At 40.6% G+C, this 16,469-nt stretch overlaps 1 protein-coding gene and 1 long non-coding RNA gene across 6 annotated transcripts in view; one reads left to right on the forward strand and one right to left on the reverse strand.

Moving 5' to 3' along the window:
* LOC142599929 (uncharacterized) overlaps window positions 1-3,200 on the reverse strand; it is a 32,993-nt gene extending 29,793 nt beyond the window's left edge. For all 5 annotated transcript variants that reach the window (XR_012833424.1, XR_012833425.1, XR_012833422.1 and 2 more), the window contains exons 1-3: window positions 3,076-3,200; window positions 2,281-2,353; window positions 846-950 (exon numbers count right to left, since the gene is read on the reverse strand). This is a non-coding gene — a long non-coding RNA (uncharacterized LOC142599929). The remainder of the gene's footprint in view (window positions 1-845; window positions 951-2,280; window positions 2,354-3,075) is intronic.
* The window catches only part of PGR (progesterone receptor), a 39,828-nt gene continuing 26,461 nt past the window's right edge, over window positions 3,103-16,469 (forward strand). Inside the window, exons 1-2 of the mRNA XM_075742327.1 lie at window positions 3,103-4,289; window positions 5,588-5,739. Of these exons, the coding sequence (XP_075598442.1) occupies window positions 3,103-4,289; window positions 5,588-5,739 (1,339 nt within the window). The remainder of the gene's footprint in view (window positions 4,290-5,587; window positions 5,740-16,469) is intronic.

Consider the following 16,469-nt stretch of genomic DNA (forward strand, 5'->3'; position numbering starts at 1 on the left):
GACCACGTTGCCCAAAGCCCCATCCAACCTGGCCTTGAACACTTCCAGGGAGGGGGCATGAAGGTTATGGACAGAATAATATGAAGAAAATAGCAAAAATTTCCAGTGAAAGTTCATGGAAATCATGTGAAGCCAATGTAAAACAAAGTCCAATAAATGTCCCAAAGATACAGAACCCAAAATGTTTTCCTAAAGCCATGACAATTCAGCATAATTACTGTTACCATTAAAGAACTGAATGTATTTGGCAGGTCATAAAAATGAAATTAGGAAAGGCAACAGAAAATCTGGACAATATTTAACTGCTAACATTTAGACAAATAATGCAAGCAGTAAACACCTGTATTTCTGGTGAATTTACAGGTATTTACAGTCACACCGCCTTGTTAGTGTAGAATTTTAGCAGTCAAGTCCTTAGCAGCAGCGAGTTGGTCTTGTGGAAGCTACTCGGTACTGCTTTCCTTTCAGGACCCTATTCCTGCAGCTGTGACTCTACCTTTCCCAGCCCTGAAGCAATTGAAAGGAGGCAAGTCACTGTAAGAAAACAGTCTTTGGAGCACTTTTCTGTAAAGATGCAGGCCATGAATGCTGCATGCATTTGGGGAAGTGGAAATGAGAAAGCAAGACAGTGGCAATAAACAGACATAACAACTAGCTGACTAAGCATGAAAACAGCAGGGGAAAACCAAAACGAGCATGGAGATGAAGACTACTGGAAATTAACTTCTCTCTCTTCTGACAAAAGGAAGGCTTGGGAGAAGGGAGAAATATCGTAGCATGAAAAACAGAAACTTGGTAGCCAGAAAAGCACTTCAAATTTGTTTTAATGTCATGTCATAACAAACCTGGATAGCACCTTTTGAGAGCATTCTTTTAACATCAGTTCCACTCATAGGTTTTATGAAGACGTCTTCAATTCTTGCTACTCAATGGTCAAACAGTTCTTTCTCCTGCAATATCAACAGTGTGAGAGACTGCTGTTCAAGAAATGTTCCTATATATAACAAGTATACTCCCATGTGTATCATTCTGTTGAACATACTGAATGTATATAGAGATGCCTACATGACATGTAAGTTTTAAAATATTAGCTATAATCACAATGCCATAATTATTTTTAAAAAATGAAAAAATGAAGATTTTCTCCTACTTCTTAAAGGAATAAAAGGCAGACTCCCAAAGCAGTCTATAAGCCAGTGCTATTTTGCCAAGAATAACGTAGAACGTACACACCACATTGAATAAGGTTTATGTGAAGTCACTGCTTCTATAAAGTTGCCTTATATGATTTCTGATGTTAGCTTTCAGAACACTGAAATCATTTCAAAAAGTTGTGTTTTTCTCCCCAAGAAGCTGTCCTTTTTAGTCTGAAAATATTTTGAAAGTAAAATAACAAAACCAACTGTTTCATGGTGATCAGAATTTTTGAAAAAAGATGTCTTTTCTGAAAAGCATGCTATACTTACAGAGCATAAACAAGCAGGTAACAGCACACCTTTCTCTCTAAATCAGAAATACATTGATGCTACTTAAAGTCATGAGGACTACTCCTACGCTAACTTATTCTTTGCATCCTTCAACACTAGTTTCTTTTCTGAGACTGCTATATAATGCAAATTATATATTCTAGTGGAGGGTATCCCTGCCCACAGCAGAGGGGTTGGAACTAGATGATCTTGGAGGTCCCTTCCAACCCAAACCATTCTATGATTCTATGATTATATTAAGAGCTGGGTTTTTTTTTTTTCTTTCCAATTAGTAATTGTCTTATTGAGCTGAACGGGTTCTGACATAAAGCCAGCATTTTACACAAAATGCCAGGCAGCGATTAGCTGGTGACAGCTTCTTGGTCAGAACTAACTTGGGCTGGATTGTAACTTGCTATATGCAGGCTGGCCAGCCAGCCCCTGTACACCAGGTCCATTTTAAATGTCCGCTCATTCATCCTGACAAAGTAATCAAAGGAAAATATTAGAAGCAAAGAATGTTCCATTTTCCAAACATTTCGTGGAAAAAGTGTTGTGCTTTCTTGGTGTAGAGGACACTTTGAGGTCCCTGAATGTAATTTAAAGTGCTTTACAGTGCCTTGGTTTCTTTGACACTGGAAAATGGGTGTTGTATCAGGAGAGGAATTTGGCCAGAGCTCAATTATGAAAAATTACAGTGAATGTCTGAAGAGGACAATGAAAGAGACAAAAGGAACACTATACTCTGACTATACTCATCAGTGCAAATCAGCAAAGCTTGCCTTGCTCTTTGCTCTGCAAAACAGCGAACTACCCAACCTGCTTGTAGTCTTGTGCCCTGTCCAGAGCTGCACTTCTCGGGATGGTGAAGCGTGAGGACGGGGCACCTGCACAAGAGATGGGGGGGAAAGGGGTGAGAACGGCGGGGAGAAAGCCAGGCGGCAGGGGGAGGCCAGAAAGCGCAGACCTGAGGCACGGGGAGACGGACGCGAGGGAAAAGGCAGAGGGACGCGGGCACGGCGACCGATGGGAGGGACGGGCTGGGCCGGGCTGAGCGGAGGAGGAGCCGGTGGAAAAGCTGCGGGGCGGCCGCGCTGCCCGGGACCGGCTGCCCCGCGGAGGCAGAGCGGCGGTGGGGCAGCCCGCAGGCGGAGAGCGGGGGGGGGGGGGCGGGCGGGAGGGGCGAGCCCGTGTCCCGCAGCGGTAGCGCAGCCCCTCGGTAAGGGCACGGGCTGGCGGCGGGGAGGGGCGGGGAGGGACGGGCGAAGGGGCGTGGAGCCGGCGGCAAGCCCGCCCGGGCCGAGCGGGGACGGCGGCAAGCAGTCGAGGGAAAAGCGGCGCGCGGGGCAGCGAGAGGCAGCCCGCCCGCCGCCACCGCCGGAGCCTGGCGGGGACCCCGCTTCTCCCTCCTCCCGCAAACGCTCCGATCGGTTCTCCCCTCTAGGCTGCACTTCCCCCGGCTCCGTTTCACACCTCTCCCGGCAGCGGGGGCCGGGGCTGAGCCGCCCCCCGAAGGCAGCACCATGTGAGCGAGACCCGCGCCGCCACCTCAGCGGGCACGTCCAGGATGTGAGGAGCCGACCGGCCACCCCCCGCGCCGGAGACTCACCGGCGTCCAGCCCTGCCCCGGGCCAGCATGACCGAGGTGAAGGCCAAGGAGCCCAGAGCGCCTCCGCCTGCCAGAGACGGGGCGGTCCTGCTGCAGGGCCAGCCCGGCCGAGAGCCCCACCAGAGGGACGCGGAGGCAATCGACATCTCCCTGGACGGGCTGCTCTACCCTAAGAGCAGCGACGAGGAGGAGGAAGAGGAGGAGGAAGAGGAGGAGGAAGAGCCGCAGCAGCAGCCGGGGGAGGAGGACCAGGACTCCCTCTCCTACCGACCGGCGAGCGGCTCCCTCCCGGACAAGGTCTCCCTGGACACCGTTCTGGACACCTTCCTGGCGCCCGCGGCTCATGCCAGCTCCGCCGTGGCCGCGGCGCCCTGGTCCTTCTTCGGGGCGGAGGCGCCCGACGCCCCAATGAGCCGCGGCCCCTCGCAGAAGGTGGGCGAAGCCGCCCCGGGGGCGCCCGGCCCCTCGCAGCCCCCGCCGCGGCCCGCCCCGCTCTGGTCGGCCGGCGACGCCCTGACCGCCGCCGCTAAAGCGCGGCCGGCGGGGGCGGGGTGCGGCGCGGAGGGTCCCGCCGCGGCTCCCAAGGGCGAGGCTCCCGGGCTGGCGGCGCTGCCCGGCGGGGAGCGCGGCTTCGCGGGCGGCGGGGCCCGGCCGGAGGCGGGGGAGCCGGGGCAGGAGTACCTGCACGTGCCCCTGCTGCCGCTCAACTCTGCCTACCTGGCCTCGCGCACGCGGCAGCTGCTGGACGTGGCGGAGTACGAGGGCGGCGGCGGCGGCGCGGGGCCGCGCTGCTCCCCCCCCGCCCCGGAGCTAGCGGGGTACGTCTACCCGCCGGCGGAGGCCAAGGAGGGGCACTTCGCCTACGGCGACTTCCAGCCCGCTCTGAAGATAAAGGAGGAGGGTTTCGGTCTCCCCACCGCTTACCCAGGCGGCAGGGCCACCCCCGCGGCGGGCTGCGCCGATTACCCGCAGCCCCCGCGGGCCGGGCCAGAGCCCTCGCTGGAGTGCGTCCTCTACAAGACGGAGCCCACCCTCCTGGCCGGGGCCTACGCGCCGGCGGCGACGGCGCCCGACAGCCTGCCCTCCACCTCGGCCGCGCCGCCGGGCCTCTACCCGCCCCTGGGTCTCAACGGGCACCAGCCTCTGGGCTTCCCGGCGGCGGTGCTGAAGGAGGGCTTGCCCCAGCTGTGCCCGCCCTACATCGGATACGTTCGGTAAGGGAGGGCGGCCGGAGGCGGCGGGCGCCTTCGGGCGGGTGCCCTCGCTGAGGGTACGGGCCGAGGGGTCGCGCTGCTCCGCGGGAGAGCTCGGCGCTTTCTCCTCGGGCAGGGCGACGGTGCGGCCGGCTGAGGGGTTGGCGCTCCGAGCAGCTGTGGGAAGGTGCCGGGAGAAAGACGGGCCAAGTTTTACTCGGCGAAGCCCCGTTGGAGTTTTTAGGCGGTAACTGCAGCCGCGTTTCCATTTCCTATATTGTGCACGCCTGGGTGTCCCAGCTCGGTGTGAGACCAGCACAATGTTAACTTCGCAGCTGGCACCTCTCAGATATTCCGGGCACGATAACGCTCAGGGAGAAGTTAGGGTTTTATCGCTCTGGTGGTTCAGTGCATCTGATGTCTGAGCGAGTGACCGGCTCCAGAGAGGGGGAGCTGAGTGTTGTCCAGACTGCCCTCACTGACAGCGGGACAATATTCATCAATAGCTAAACATTCGCCAAAATATTATCCGCGATTTGGGAAAAAAAACTAGTTAATTTCACACAAAACCCGAAACTGAAACACTTGTATATTGATTTGTTAGAATGAATTGGCTTACTACGATGCCAAGATGATGTGCATTATCTAGAAATGTATGCGAAAAAATGTATATGCAATACTACAGCTTCAACGGAAGCCCTTGATTTTTGTAAACCTAATGATTAAATAGGTTAGTATTTTTCTTTCCTTGGAGAGAAATTCGGACGTACTTTCCACTTTCCTCAATGTGCCCATCATAGTTATTGATGAGAATGCTGCAGCTAAATGGGAAGCGACAAAAATTAAAATTTTTCTAGCCGAGATGAAACTTATTATTATTTCCCACGTGGAAGGGGCTTTTGAAATTCAATTGACTTCTATTTGATTCTCTGTCTGTGCTATTCTAGGTACAGAAAAAAAGAGTATCAGTTAGTATGACTTCACTCACAAGAGCTGTTGATCTGAGGAAGATGAATATTTTAACAAAAGAGTTCCTAGATATGCCTTTTTTAGCTAAAACGGTTTAAAATACTGCTGTGCTTTTTATCCACTACTTTTCCATTTAATGACTAGGCAGATGTTACAAATGTGCCTTTTACCCTTGTAGAGACAAGCCCTTAAACAGAAAGGCAGTTGTACTTTATTTTTTTCTTACCTTTCTGTAGCTTGTTTGCAAATTTAAAAAAGGAAGTTTTTAGCATAAACCCTATTAATACAGGTAAGTAGTTAATTGTTGAAAAACGATATTTCACTTCTCTTAATTCTTTTTCCCTTTGAAGGCCAGATACAGAAACCAGCCAAAGTTCTCAATATGGTTTTGAATCGCTACCCCAGAAAATTTGTCTTATCTGCGGTGATGAGGCTTCTGGTTGCCACTATGGAGTACTTACCTGTGGAAGTTGTAAAGTCTTCTTTAAAAGGGCAATGGAAGGTACTATATGATGCCATTGTTCCTGATTATCTGAAATAGATCTTTTTAGGCACTGTTAAGGCCATACTTTTTATTTATTGCTGATGTTTAAAAATGTTATTACTGTAGTAATTTTTTTTTTTTTGAGAACTCTGTTTAAACATCACAGTTAATACTAACTAAAGTCTTTCTGAACTGATTTTGCTAGTATTTGGTTTGCTTTCGTTGTTTGCTATTTATTATTTACTCTTTATCAGTCTTTCTGAGTAGGTAGAGTTTCATAAAAGTCTTGTCTATTACACTATTTGTTTTAAAAAGTTTAAACGCTATTCAAAGGAAGATGTTGTGGGTATGAACTAATGATAGGCAGATAAGAATTTATTTTGGCTTCATTTTGTTTTCAAAGTCATGGAATTTTTCTTGCTTACAAGATGCAGAATTTGGCTTCCTGAGATTTATGGAAGTATTTCAAGTTTCACTGAACTATTTCAAGTCATAATAATAAATGGATTTGACTTTTGTTCCAAATAGCCATTAAATTACAAAGTCAAACTGCAGGTTTAATAAATCAGTAGCAATGCCTATATTTATTTTTTCTTTTTGGATTATGTTATATGCCTTGTCCGTAAATACCCACTGAGATTTTAAATATGAATACAAGCGCAGATTGCTTTATATAGTTCAACTGATGAAGAGGTGAAACAAATCCTTCCACATTTTATGGTTTGTCTCCTTTTCTGATTTTTATCTGATCCTGTCAGAACTAGGATATTCAAATTTCTGCTCCGTATACTTAAAAAAATAGTTGTTATAATGTATAGGAATTCTTAAAATAAAAAAAATACATTATGCATTGTGATACATGGTTTATTCAACTTTATAGAGTTTATTGCTCTTCACATGAAAAGGGAAATGCCGTAAAATTAAAAGCTTGGCAAAATAATGTAGCTAGATTTTTTCTTTCAGCGTGCTGTTACTTTCTACTTCAAGCGTATGCTCTTGTTCTTTCTTTAACATGCTAGGTAGTGATGACACTAGACTAGGTGGGCTACGTGAACTTTCGAGCTACTGCCTCATTTTCTCTAATACATTTCATGGAATTCACGAGAAAGCCATTAGAAACATACATGTTACGTTGCTAGGAAAACACTTGTTTCTTAAGTAACTTAGAAGAATACATGTAAGTTGCACTGACTATGTTAACTGGTCTCTTGGTTTGGCTTCACATGTTTTACTTTAGTTATTTTGGTAAATCAGTCACAAACTTTTAAAAAAAAACAGGGAGCTGAAGTTTTAAGAATGAGTGTAGTGTAATTTAGGAGTGCCATATTTTAAAATAAGTTTTATTATTTACTTTTTACCTATACAGTAACATTGTAATTTTTTATTTGAATTTGATTCCATCACTTTTGAATTTCATCTCTTTCCTAAACTGGTATCCAGTTGTGTTTGTGCAGTAGGTGAACCTGCTCAAAAACATACCTTGTTACTGTTCAGCATAAGCATTTTAATGTTAAATGTTAAGAAGGCATATAAGTTGGTAGTAGGGATATCTTAAGGCTGTTTTCACTGATGATTTAATCAAAGTCTGTATTTGCGGAATCTTACCAGATTGAGAATATAGACAGAGGGAAAAACAAAAGGTCAACACAATTACAGAAACAAAATGCTTATGTTTTACATATAGCAACTTCATACTTTCCATTTTTAAATGATTCCGAAGACTGAGAGTATGATGAGGAAGTGTGTTTGGGTTTTTTAGTAAGAGTATTCAAAGAATGGACAACTACCTCAGACTACCTGGCTATAACAAGAAAAAATACAGGTTGTTGAATCTTATCGGGAAGAAGGTCAGGCATGAGCAGCGTGGGTATGAGCAGGATAAATAAATACAGTTACCTGGTTTTCTGTTGAAAGTACAAGTCTACAGCGAGTTCCTTAAAGAGATGGACTTTTTATTTTAATGGAAGCATAGGATATAATTACTAGCATTAAAATAATCCCATTTATGGAGAGATACTTGATTTCACTTTGACTTAAAGTTCTTTTTTGTTAATTTCTTATCAGAAATAAAGGTGACTAATTACTCTTCTGTAAGTAGAAACAGAATATTTTAATTCTAAATGCCATAGAAAATAGTGGTTAAAAATTCACAGTGGCAATTGTATAAATTTGAGACATTTTTCTTAGGTAAAATGTCCCCCTGCCCATCATTTCTTTGAGTGGGAATGCATTATTTACCTTTTAAAATTTTTATTACTACCATAGATGTAGGGTTTTTCATAATAATTATTCATGCAAATAAGATGTTAAACTTTGTGAATGCGAATTTATAATCAAAACTCTACTTTTCATATACTTTCCATACAGTTCTGATCACTATAAGAAGTTAAAACACAATTGGAAATGTGCTACTTCTTGGGTTTTCTATATTTTTGAGAACTTTTTCATATGGTAGGAGGTTTTCAAGTTTGTAGGTAACAAGGTACATAACACAGTGGTATTAAATTTGTTTCAGAATGTCTATTTTCTATTTTAATTATTTCTGTAATCTCAGATATGTTGGATGTTTCAAATCTAACAGCCTTTGTAATTGTTTCACGCAAATTGTCCTATTCACACACCATTTATTTTACTCTTCCCCTATTGTATGGAAAATACTGTATTAGTGAAATGCTTCCTTTGAGATAAAATGGACCGCTACATTATCCAGAAAACCCCATTTTTTCATCTCTAGTCTTTTCGAAATAAAACCAGAGCTTATTTAAAATACTCAGACTGAACAATCATTTGAAACTGTATAGGCGAACCTAGAAATGTTTGTATATGAAGTATGATTTAATCATACATTTGAATATAACTAGCACATACATATACAGCTTAACAGGGGGTCAGAAGTGTATGAGGATCACTAAGATGAAAGTGTAGATTTAGAATTAAATTATTTTAGAATGTTTGTTGGCAATGAATTCTTAAAAATATTTGATTTGGTAAATATTTTCTGTCTTTTCAGTTCTTGGCTCCTCATGTGTGCCTATATACATAAAGAGAAGGATAGTGTTAATACAATAAGCATATTTTACTATAAGCATAATCCTGAAGCAGGTTAATCAAAAATGCAACTCCTTTTTTGGGGGAAGTCTACTATAGCAGATAAAAAAAAAATTTAGTTCTGGAAGTAGGCGGAGCGAAGGGGAGGAAAATGTAGCTAAGGGACAAAAATACTGATTTATTTTTTTTAGAAACATTTATTTGCATTTGGAGGTTGTGTATTTTCTGTACTGATTTACTAGTCCATTGATTCACTTATTGTACAAACAAATTACAAGGCTTTTAAAAAATGCTTTAAAGATCTTTGGGTATAATGAAAATAACAAAAGTTGCTGTTACTTATATTCGATTAAGAAATCTGAAAAGACAAAATTGGATTCAGTATGCTGATGGAGTAGTGCTGTTCCTGTCAGTGAGCTGAGAGTGATGGTTAGCTTGGAGTTACCAATCAAAAAAATGCAGGAATAATATTTAAAATGCTTTCGAATATGTAGAATTACTATATTTGCAAAGTAATTTGCTGTTGATGATGAGGCATTGTTTAAGTGCTACCAATATATCTATTCTGGAGTTACACGTCTCCTTTCTAGAAGTTTTACTAATGAAAAATTAAAATTATGTAGATCCTGAAAAAAATTTCAAGTGCTGTGTTTCCTGTGTAGAGTCCCACTTCTAATTTTTGTTCTCTATTTATATAAAGCACTTGCCTTTCTTTGCTCTTTGTTTACATTATTGACATCTAATGAAAAGTAGTTGCCTGAACCTGAAGAGTTTGAGGCCAACATAAATACATGCTATTACAGCAGATGGGTCACAAAGTAACTCTTGGTTTGTTTAAATACTTGGGACCCCATTACAAAATTGATCTAATGATTGTATAGCAGATTTGTCCAGTTTTAATGTGTGCTTCAAGCTCAGAGTAACAGTGCTGTACAGATAATAGCATCAGGGAACAAGCTCAACCATATGTAATAGCTAACACTTAAGTGACAGAGTGTGAACTTTTCTTCTGAGACCTGAATTTGGCAAACTCTACCTGACAGAAGGTAGCGAAACGAGTTTTCACTGGCTGTAGATGGAGAGGTACTCGTGGAGGAATTAAAGAGCTACGTCTACACAGTAAGAGGGCTGACCATGACTTCAGCCGAACTTTATCAGAAAGTTTATCTGACTCCTGTTACCTATAGGCAGTTTTGTGGTGACAGTGTGATTCACTATGTTAAGTAGTGAAATACTACGCATAAGGAAAATTGCTGGACTAAACAGTTGTGCTTTTCCATAGCTTAAGAATGTAAAATGGCACAGCATGCCAAATATTAAAAAAAATGCCAGCCACTAATAGAAAGTCCTCTTTGAAAAGAGAATGAAATGCAATACTATAGAGACCCTTTCGGCTGTGAAATTGATGAAGCAGATGTAAAAAGTTCCTTTTTCTCATAACTTTGCAGGGATTTCCAATTTTTAATCCAACTTTCCAGGCTGGATCTTGGGATCAGAATTTGGTACAGCTTGTACTGTAAACCTGATAGTGATGAAAGTTTCATGAAGCAGAAAACATACAAACTTACAAACCATACATATGGCAAGTTGAGATGAAAATGCTTTTCACTTAATATAACATTTAATATCATTAAAGTTCTTTTATTTTGTACACAACCAAAATATGTTAATGTACAGTGAGTGTATTTCCAAATTCAAATGTACAAAGTTACTTCACTGAGGGTCCTAAAATTCAAGTGGGAAATGTCACTTTTGTGAGAACAAAGAATTTGCATCATGAAAAGGGAAGGAAGAAAATCTGTACTGATACATAATTGTCTATCTTCATCATTCCTTCTGACTTCAGAGGTATTTGTTGTTAAGCCATTTGACAAACATTAATTTGATGAATTGATTCGTATGAGGCAAACAACTGAGTGAGCTAAAATTGCATTTGTTCTGGTACTTTGGCTGTTGTGATAATACTGGGGTTCCTACTGCTCTCATTGTGACTTATTACTGGTTTCCTGACAGATGTGGCTTAGAACATACTCAGCTGCAGAAATGTGAATTACTAAAATTTTTGGCTTAACTTTATGTAGTATTTTAGAAACAGTATTGAATATTGTGTTAAACATCTTTTTACGTGGAATAGAAACTGTTTCAGGTAGTGTAAAACTGCTCAGTTTAAAGAGCACCAGCAGCTGACTGGTGAGTGTTGCTAGATACTCCTCTGTTCTAATTTCAGGTGTGCACAGTGTGAATAACCAGAGCTGCTCATCCTAAGTTCACTTTACAGTGAATGGAGAGAAACAGGAACTTCTAGGAAGTAATTCGCTGACTTTAAATATCTACTTGGGATGAAAATAACAGTAGTCTGACAGTAACTGTTTCTCAGCACTGATTATAAAGGGTGTGTTGGGTGAGGATGTACAGTGTCTGCTTTTGGTGATATGAATCCCACCCATATCGCCAAGGTAGCTAATACATTTCTGTAGTATATAAAAGAAATATATACTTTATACTTTTTATATACAAGTATATAAAATACTTTGTATTATTTAAGTATTATAAAATATTATGTATAAATAATTATTTTAAGTATTAAAATATTTCTAAATTATAGAACAGAATTATATAAAATGTAAGTATTTATAGTCAAACTGTTACCTGCTAAAAATAGATTTAGGTCTGATGGTGTCAACCTCCTTAAGCTGTGTTATCTGTTCTACAGAACTGATGGGGAACTAGTAAGAGGTGGTTCTTTAGAAACTGCTGGATGGAAGGGCTTTACAAACAGTCATTTGTATGTGACAATCTACCATTACGTGTAGTGATAGATGGCTGCACTTCAGAGGTCTCCTGGTTATACCTCGTCACAACTCCTGCATTTCCACAAGTGGCTGTTGGGTAATGTCAGTTAACATCTGAGTACGTTCAACAACCTGGAATCTTTTGTAGTTAAAACGTAGAAAGTTACATGTAGGCATTGAGATCTAGGAGAATATTACCCTGTTCTTGTCCAATTGTTATGATACCATCTTCCCTTATCCTCAAAGACAGTATTTCATGTGGGATTTGTTGCACCAAGCTGTGAGCATTTACAATGTTGACATCCATATTTTGGCCAATTATTACTTTAAAAATACAGTAGGCTGTTAAAGAACGAAAATTTAGACTTCTACCCCAGATAAACTGCATCCTAAAGGGCCTATTTTTCTCTAATGCCCAAGAAGGGAGAGTATGCTACTTGTTTTGCTGAATGTCCACACTTTAGAATATAGTTAGTAAAATGAATCGCCTCTTTATGGTTTTTTTATCAGTTTGTTATCCGTTGGGTGTTTTGATCAACAGGCAGCAATATCTGTTTTTTTGCACATTGCCTTTTTCTGCTACTAATGTTTCTGGTTTTTTTACCTTTATTATTCTTAGAGTGAGTGACCTTGTCCCACCAGTTCAGTTGTAGAACAAGTCAAAGAATAAGAGGAAAGAAACTGAACTGTGGCAATGTGCTGTAATACTTTCACTAAAATCAGAATGATGGAATGAATGACTGAAATACAAGTGTAATGCTTCCTATGTTGGTAGGAGAATACAACATTCAGGGATAAGAAGAACAAATGCTACTTTAGTGATATGTACCTCTGAAATAGTTGGAGTACTTTTAAAGTAGGTTTCGTGTTCAAATCCCGTGTTCTGTATTTATAAGAAATAGACCCCTTACTGATAAAAAAGCTGAGTTCCATCATTTTACATATTTATACCGCTTATGAAGTTAATTAGTTAAAAATGGTGACCAAGGAATAATTGTGACACAGTGCCATAAAAAGAACTGGAAACTCTGATTTGTAGAAGCCAGCATCTCCTTCTGAAAGGTATTAGCTATGGAAAATGTTTACTGTTGTCAGTTCCTGTACTTAGACTCAGAGACTTTATGCCTTTCAAGATGTTGCAGTGGTAAACAATCTGAGCAAACCAACTGAAAATCAATATGAAATAGTAATCCTGATTTTGCAGTTCATGATAGTTTCTGTGAAATAGGACTTAATTTTGCTACATTTTGTTTTTCTGGGTTTTTTTTGGTGTTTTTCCATGTTGGAAATGATGGGAGAGGGAAATTAAAAAGATTAAAAACCAGGATTGTAACTTTTAGCTCTGTTCAGAAATGAATGAAAACAGGATAGTTGAATTTAATTGTTCTGTTTTGTAGATATCATAAAAACAATGTGCTCAAGTGCTGTCTGGAGAAGGGATTTTAGAAGGAAAAAGACAATGATGTTGCAGGATTCACAGCAAAAGTCAGGAAGATTTTGAGATCAGGATACAAGAGAAGGAAAGAGTCTGTCAAGGATGTTACAAACATTGGAAGTGGTTTGTTGAAGAGAGGGAAGGCAGTGCAAGAGATATAGTGGTTTGAAAATGCTGCTTCCCTTGTAGAGAAACCAATTTTGTTTGGTCCACTTAAAAAAAAAAACTTGACAGAGGACTGTAAGACTGCACGCTTAAAATCCACAGACAACCGAGTGGAAGAATACCAAAAGTTTATTAGTAGAATTATGTCAAAAATTACTTGTAAATCTGTTCACCAAAGCAAAATACACACACGCAAAAATACTAGGTTTGACTTAGGAATGAACATTTTATAGTTTTACATTCTTCTTGAACAAACCATTTTTACTCAACCCTTTTTTTCATCACATGCAATTAAGGCAAAGGAATGAAAGACAAGCTTCAGAAAGATGAAGGAATTACTAGTACCTGTTACAATCACAAACCCCGTCACTGAGTACGTAGACAAGGTAAGGCAATCACCCAGGATATAAGAGCTATGTTCATCATCTCTGATGCCTGAAGGGAGTCAAACACACCTTTCCCTCCTTGCACCCAAACTGTTGGATGACTTGGGATGCAATCATTCTTTATTGTTTTCACTTTGAATTATATTGTTACGAAGAAAGGAATTCCACATTATTCAGCTAGAAGAAGGTTCCAAGATGGAACACATTCACAAGTTACTGTGCTATCTACTCTTTCCCCTCTTTGGTCCATTGAATCCTAAATTCTTTGCTGTGAAGCAGACTTGCATCAGTAGCAGGTCTTTATACCAGTATAGACTACAGAGAAGTAGTCAGGACACCTGCTTAAGAGTTGGGAAATGAGAATTTCATTTCAGTGAGCAAAGAGGGAAATTGAAAGTGAGTCCCCTGCTAACTACTAGGCATTTTGTGAAGAAATTATGCATGGCAAGGTCAATTGGGGGATGGTTTTTTTTGTTAAGTGGTTAGTCTTAAGTCATTTCAGGGATTTTTTTATTTTAGATAAAATGTTAGCACAGAAATGAAATTGGTATTAAATAATTAAACATGGAGGTGTGTGGAATCTTGGAGATTGTAATGGCATACAGGGACATGAAGGGCGTATTTTCAGTATTACAAACTGTGTAGTATGGATTCCTAGTTCTCCAAAACCAAAGCTCATGAACCCACATAGAGGCAAATTCAACCCACATTTTCTGTTCTGTACATTGAAACAGTGTAAGTAGAAGAGTGGTTCATTTAGATCAGAGCAAAGGTTAAGTTAGCTGTGTTTCCCATTTCTGATGATGAACTAGGCTAGACTGTTTGCCTAGTTATGGAAACCTGACTGTCAGAGCAAGTACAGAGTAATCCTTAGCCTAGTTTAGTGTCTTAGCTTCCAGAAGTCAAAGTTTTACTCAAAAGCTACATCTGCACCATTGTGTTTAGTATAGGTATACAGGTAAACCTATTTTCCATTTTGCTTATTTTGAAATCATGTTTATTGTTGACTTCCACAAGAACCCCTGACAAGGAGTTCCAAATTTAGTTATGTTAAAAACCCAATTCCTTTGTTTTTTTAAACTTACTGATTTAATCAGTACTTTTGAAAAATATTATAACAGATAAAGCATATTGTTGTAAATTATTGAGCAAAACTTGGAGGCTGGCTCTCAGGAAGCAAAAAGGTGACATTGGGAGACATTTCCAATAAAATAATTTACAAGGACATGCAATAGGTATCTACAGTTTTTAGATCTAAAACTAGACTAAATAAAACTCTGTTTTGCAAGGAACAGTCCAGTGGTGGGGATAGGATGATTTTATAAGAAAGCATTGCCAGTTAAGAGTGATACAGGGAGGCAGAATCACATATGGGGGAGAGAGAAAAGGTTTGAGAAAGTACTTTCATTTACAGATGGGAGGAACAGTTTGCAACCAAGTGCTTTGCTTTTGTGCAGGGTGGCAGCAGTCCAGCACAGATGCACATACAAATAACTGATTGCTTGCATCTCATACCCCTGGTGCAGATAAAGCCTTTTGTTTCCCATATTTTGCACATCTGCAAAATCTCTGCAACTCATTAGTGTACTTGAGTGATTTTAAGTGACTTGCAGCATGTCAATGAGCTAAGTTAATAGTGCAGTTTTTAAAGACCCTGCATGCTACTTCCAGCAGTATTTGAATTAAAATTTCTCAGCACTGGATTATGATCTGTGCAGCTTTACTGATAGGAGAACCGGTGATCATATGTGTGTGTGTAGACCATTGGCATTTTGACCACTTTCTAGTATAAACCTGCCAGTATAGCAATAGTCATTACAGTACTTAAAATTCTGTTTGCCTGTTTGCATTGGGACTTTCACCTTTGCTAACACAAGTGGACTTTGATGGAGGCTAAGAAAAATGCTATTCTACAAGAATCTGCAACATATGAGTAACATATGAAACCATCTCTGTATTTTTTCCGTATTCTCAATCAAAGCTAGGTCACAAGCTGATATGTTGATCTGTTGAGAGAGCGCTACAATGAGCACTTTCAACAAGACGTGAAAAAACATAGGAAACTTAACATTGAGTGAAGACTTCCGATAAAGTGGTAGTTGCCAGATTCACATTTTTGTAAGAAACACCAATATCAGTCTTTAATTTCTGACCTGTGCTTTAGTGATTAGACAACCATCCTGTTTTTTTCTAGTTTTTTTCCTGCTTATAATAACAGCAGTTATCTAAAGATATGAAATGACAAGCTACCAATTGAACAGGAATTTTATCTTGACAGGAGTCGTTGGATACTTCATTAGTACGTACATCTAATATAACTGCAATGCTCACATACTGAAACCAGTCAGTTAAAATGTAGATGATCCTAAAGACTGAGATATAGCAAATGTATTATCAAATTAATGTTTTAGCATCCCATGAAAACATTCCAGAGAGCTTCATCTAACTAAATATTGTTCCATAATTTTGAAATTAACCAAATATCTGGCATGTTTTCCATTTCTTACACAGTTTGTCCTTCAGATGGTTGCTGCCACTTGAATATTAATGTCAAACAAGTAGCAGTTGCTCAGAACTGAGCTCTGCACAATGGTAGAAATGGTTTCAGATGAGAATATTGACTCAAATTTATCTATAGATATGAGATCAGATGACTGAGGTAAAAAAATTTCCCTGACAAATGAGACTATGAAAAACAGTACATAATTGAACCTTATCTGTTTTCCAAATAAGTTGCAGCTGAATCAGAATGAATGGAATACACTTTGGGATGGGAAGTGCTGGGGAAAGATTGGATAGAGGCGAGCAGAGTGGAAAACTCACATGAAGGTATAATTCAAGCTCAGGATATGACTGTGGCTTTTTTATAGTCCTGAAAGCAAGGAAGTGGTTGACAGTAAGAATCAAGAAGTACCTGAGATT

The sequence above is a fragment of the Balearica regulorum genome, chromosome 1, assembly GCF_011004875.1.
Source record: "Balearica regulorum gibbericeps isolate bBalReg1 chromosome 1, bBalReg1.pri, whole genome shotgun sequence".
Classification (NCBI taxonomy): Eukaryota; Metazoa; Chordata; class Aves; order Gruiformes; family Gruidae; genus Balearica; species Balearica regulorum.